This window comes from Anopheles darlingi, chromosome 2 (assembly GCF_943734745.1).
Source record: "Anopheles darlingi chromosome 2, idAnoDarlMG_H_01, whole genome shotgun sequence".
Taxonomy (NCBI): Eukaryota; Metazoa; Arthropoda; class Insecta; order Diptera; family Culicidae; genus Anopheles; species Anopheles darlingi.
Window position 1 is genome coordinate 86,374,402 of NC_064874.1, and position 2,500 is coordinate 86,376,901.

The 2,500-nt window shown below is 52.5% G+C and overlaps 2 protein-coding genes across 3 annotated transcripts in view; one reads left to right on the forward strand and one right to left on the reverse strand.

Annotated features, from left to right (window-relative positions):
* Positions 1-921, reverse strand: part of LOC125949597 (alpha-methylacyl-CoA racemase) — a 1,401-nt gene extending 480 nt beyond the window's left edge. The window contains exons 1-2 of the mRNA XM_049676751.1: positions 713-921; positions 1-646 (exon numbers count right to left, since the gene is read on the reverse strand). The exon at positions 1-646 is cut by the window's left edge and continues 480 nt beyond it. Coding sequence (XP_049532708.1) covers positions 1-646; positions 713-820 — 754 coding nt within the window. The 5' untranslated portion in view covers positions 821-921. The remainder of the gene's footprint in view (positions 647-712) is intronic.
* The window catches only part of LOC125949594 (hormone receptor 4-like), a 21,768-nt gene that overhangs the window by 14,531 nt on the left and 4,737 nt on the right, over positions 1-2,500 (forward strand). Inside the window, exons 1-2 of one of the 2 annotated variants that reach the window (XM_049676741.1) lie at positions 1,050-1,316; positions 1,382-2,500. The exon at positions 1,382-2,500 is cut by the window's right edge and continues 4,737 nt beyond it. In XM_049676741.1, coding sequence (XP_049532698.1) covers positions 1,871-2,500 — 630 coding nt within the window. In that variant the 5' untranslated portion in view covers positions 1,050-1,316; positions 1,382-1,870. Of the gene's footprint in view, positions 1-1,049; positions 1,317-1,381 lie in introns of those variants that run through there. The other variant, XM_049676743.1, reaches the window with a different exon arrangement.

Consider the following 2,500-nt stretch of genomic DNA (forward strand, 5'->3'; position numbering starts at 1 on the left):
CGGGATCGAGACCAAGACCCTCGAGCAACTGCCGGTAGAACCGGTTCTCTATGGCACCCACCGACACGAACTTACCATCGCGTGTTTCGTAAGTATCGTAGAAGTGGGCTCCTCCATCAATCATATTTTCTCCACGAGGCTTTCCCCAGATCGGCAGATTTCGGGAGCGGAACAGCCAACTACCGATATAGGCGGCCCCCTCGACCATCGCATTATCCACGATCTGACCTCGACCGGACCGGTGTCGTTCGAGTAATGCCGCGAGAATACCGAAGGCACACATCATCCCACCGCCGGCGAAATCGGCCAACAAATTGATTGGGAACGGTGGTTTGTTGCCTTGGCGTCCCAACAATGATAGCACGCCGGAAAGGGCCACATAATTGATATCGTGACCTGCACGAGCCGCATGAGAACCACTCTGCCCGAATCCCGTCAATCTAGCGTAGATCAGTCCGGGATTGTCCTGCAGCAAGATCGATGGACCAAGGCCCAATTTTTCCATCACTCCCGGTCGGAATGGTTCTATCAGGACATCGGATTTCCGGCACAGGGACCGCACCACCTCTATGGCCTTCGGTTTCTTCAGGTCTAGGGCCAAAGATCGTTTGCCTCCCTGTAGCACATCCAGCGGGTTGCGGGGGCTCTGCAAAGGGAAACCTTTCAGATCCTCTCATCGTACGATCTCGGACAGTAAGCAGCCGGTTCTTACCATATCGATTCGTGTGACCGTTGCCCCAAAGTCGGCCAACAACATTCCACAGAACGGACCGGGGGCAAGCCCAACAAACTCAACAATTTTCAGGCCTTTTAGCGCCATCGCGCGAAGCTGAACTTTGGAACTTTGGAAGAACTGGCCAAGCTACACTTTTGTTGTTCGATTTTTCAAAACTTGCACGTAAGTTCGAGTCGAATGAAGCCACCTCTCTAAGCACCTTGGTTCGAGTAGTGCTCGAACGACGATGACGTTTTTTTGTCAGAGCATTGCTCGAATATTTCTGCTCGATTTTCCTGAAAAATTCCTCGAGATCTCGGGCGCTTCGTTTTGCTTTATTTTCGTTTTATTTTCGTTTGATTTTCCCTAATTTTCCATTTATTTTGGATGAAATTTTGTTGTTCCTTGGCGTGTGGAGATAACGATGACGATCGGCGTGTGTGTGTGTGAGCTCGGTTTCCCGTTCCGTTCGGTGATTTGTGGCCCAAAAATCTAGCGTGTCAGCTCCCGTTACAGCGTTGTTCCCGTTCCCTCGAGAGGCGAGAAAAAATCCCTTTAAACCAAAATCGACGCGTTAGGTTTCGATTTAGTTTCGGAAACGGTAAGGCTCCTGTGCTGTGCAGTATGAGAAAGTGCCATTTTCAACATCAACCCTCTATCTTGCAGGGTAGCAGGATCGAGTGCACCAATTAGCACAGCTCATCGGGGCCGTCCGAGGCGCTGCCCGAGATGATGAGCTGCGAAACTCGGGGCAGAACGCCTAGCGTCTAGCAATATCGCACCGCAATTTAGAGACAACGAATGAAAAATGCATGATTCAGCAGCAGAAGCAGCGCCGCAATCTTCCGTGTGACCTGCTGCAGGCTGACGGCCGTCGGTGATGGATTGAGTGCGCAAATGAATGATTCACGATTTCGAAACAACGAACGAGCGAACCAGCGACTAAGCTAAGAGCGCAGTGAGATAAGACAACCAAAAGACGACCGCGCGGCGCGTAGTGCTTGTGCTCTAAATACGCATCGCAGCAGCGCCGCCTTGAGGGTCAAGTTGGGTAAACGAACGAACGAAGCTTCTCGTGAAAAGGGGCGTTGCAGCCGCCCCTGCACCGAGCTGGCTCCGATCGCATCGGTCATCGAGCTGCAGCATCGGTAGACAATGGGCGATGCCAAAGTAAAGCAACCCTTCTTCGGGACGCAACCGCATCATCATCATCATCATCACCATCATCACCATCCTCATCCGACGGAAGGACCTTCGTCTACGTCTTCGAATAAAAGCAACGGCGCAGCCATCATGTCGACGACAGTGATTGATCAGAAACACACCACCGGTCAGCCATTGAAGGGCTGTGGTAGTGGGAAGGATGCGGCGGATACGGGACCGAACGCACAATCCCCGGCCGGGAAGGACCAGAAGAGCCCCGCTGGTGTCAAATATGAGCAGCTGAAGCTGCGCAAGCAGGAACTTCAAAAGTTGTTGAATGAAAAGTATAGCCAACTGCAGCAGATCAAGCGCGAGGAGGCACAACTGATCGGAATGTATCCGAGCGACTTTAGCTGCGGCATCGGTTCATCGGACGGACCGGCGGGCACGGCGGCCGGTGCTAACGGTGTCGGTAGCAACGGTAGCGCCCCAACACTGCGTCGCAAGATTGGTACTAGCTTCAAACTACCGGAAAATCTGCTTAACAACCGTGAGGACGACATCAACAAGCTGCTGCTGGAGAAGCAGATACAGGTACAGATATCAGAAGCCTCATTACGACTGGCAAACGACAGTGGCCAG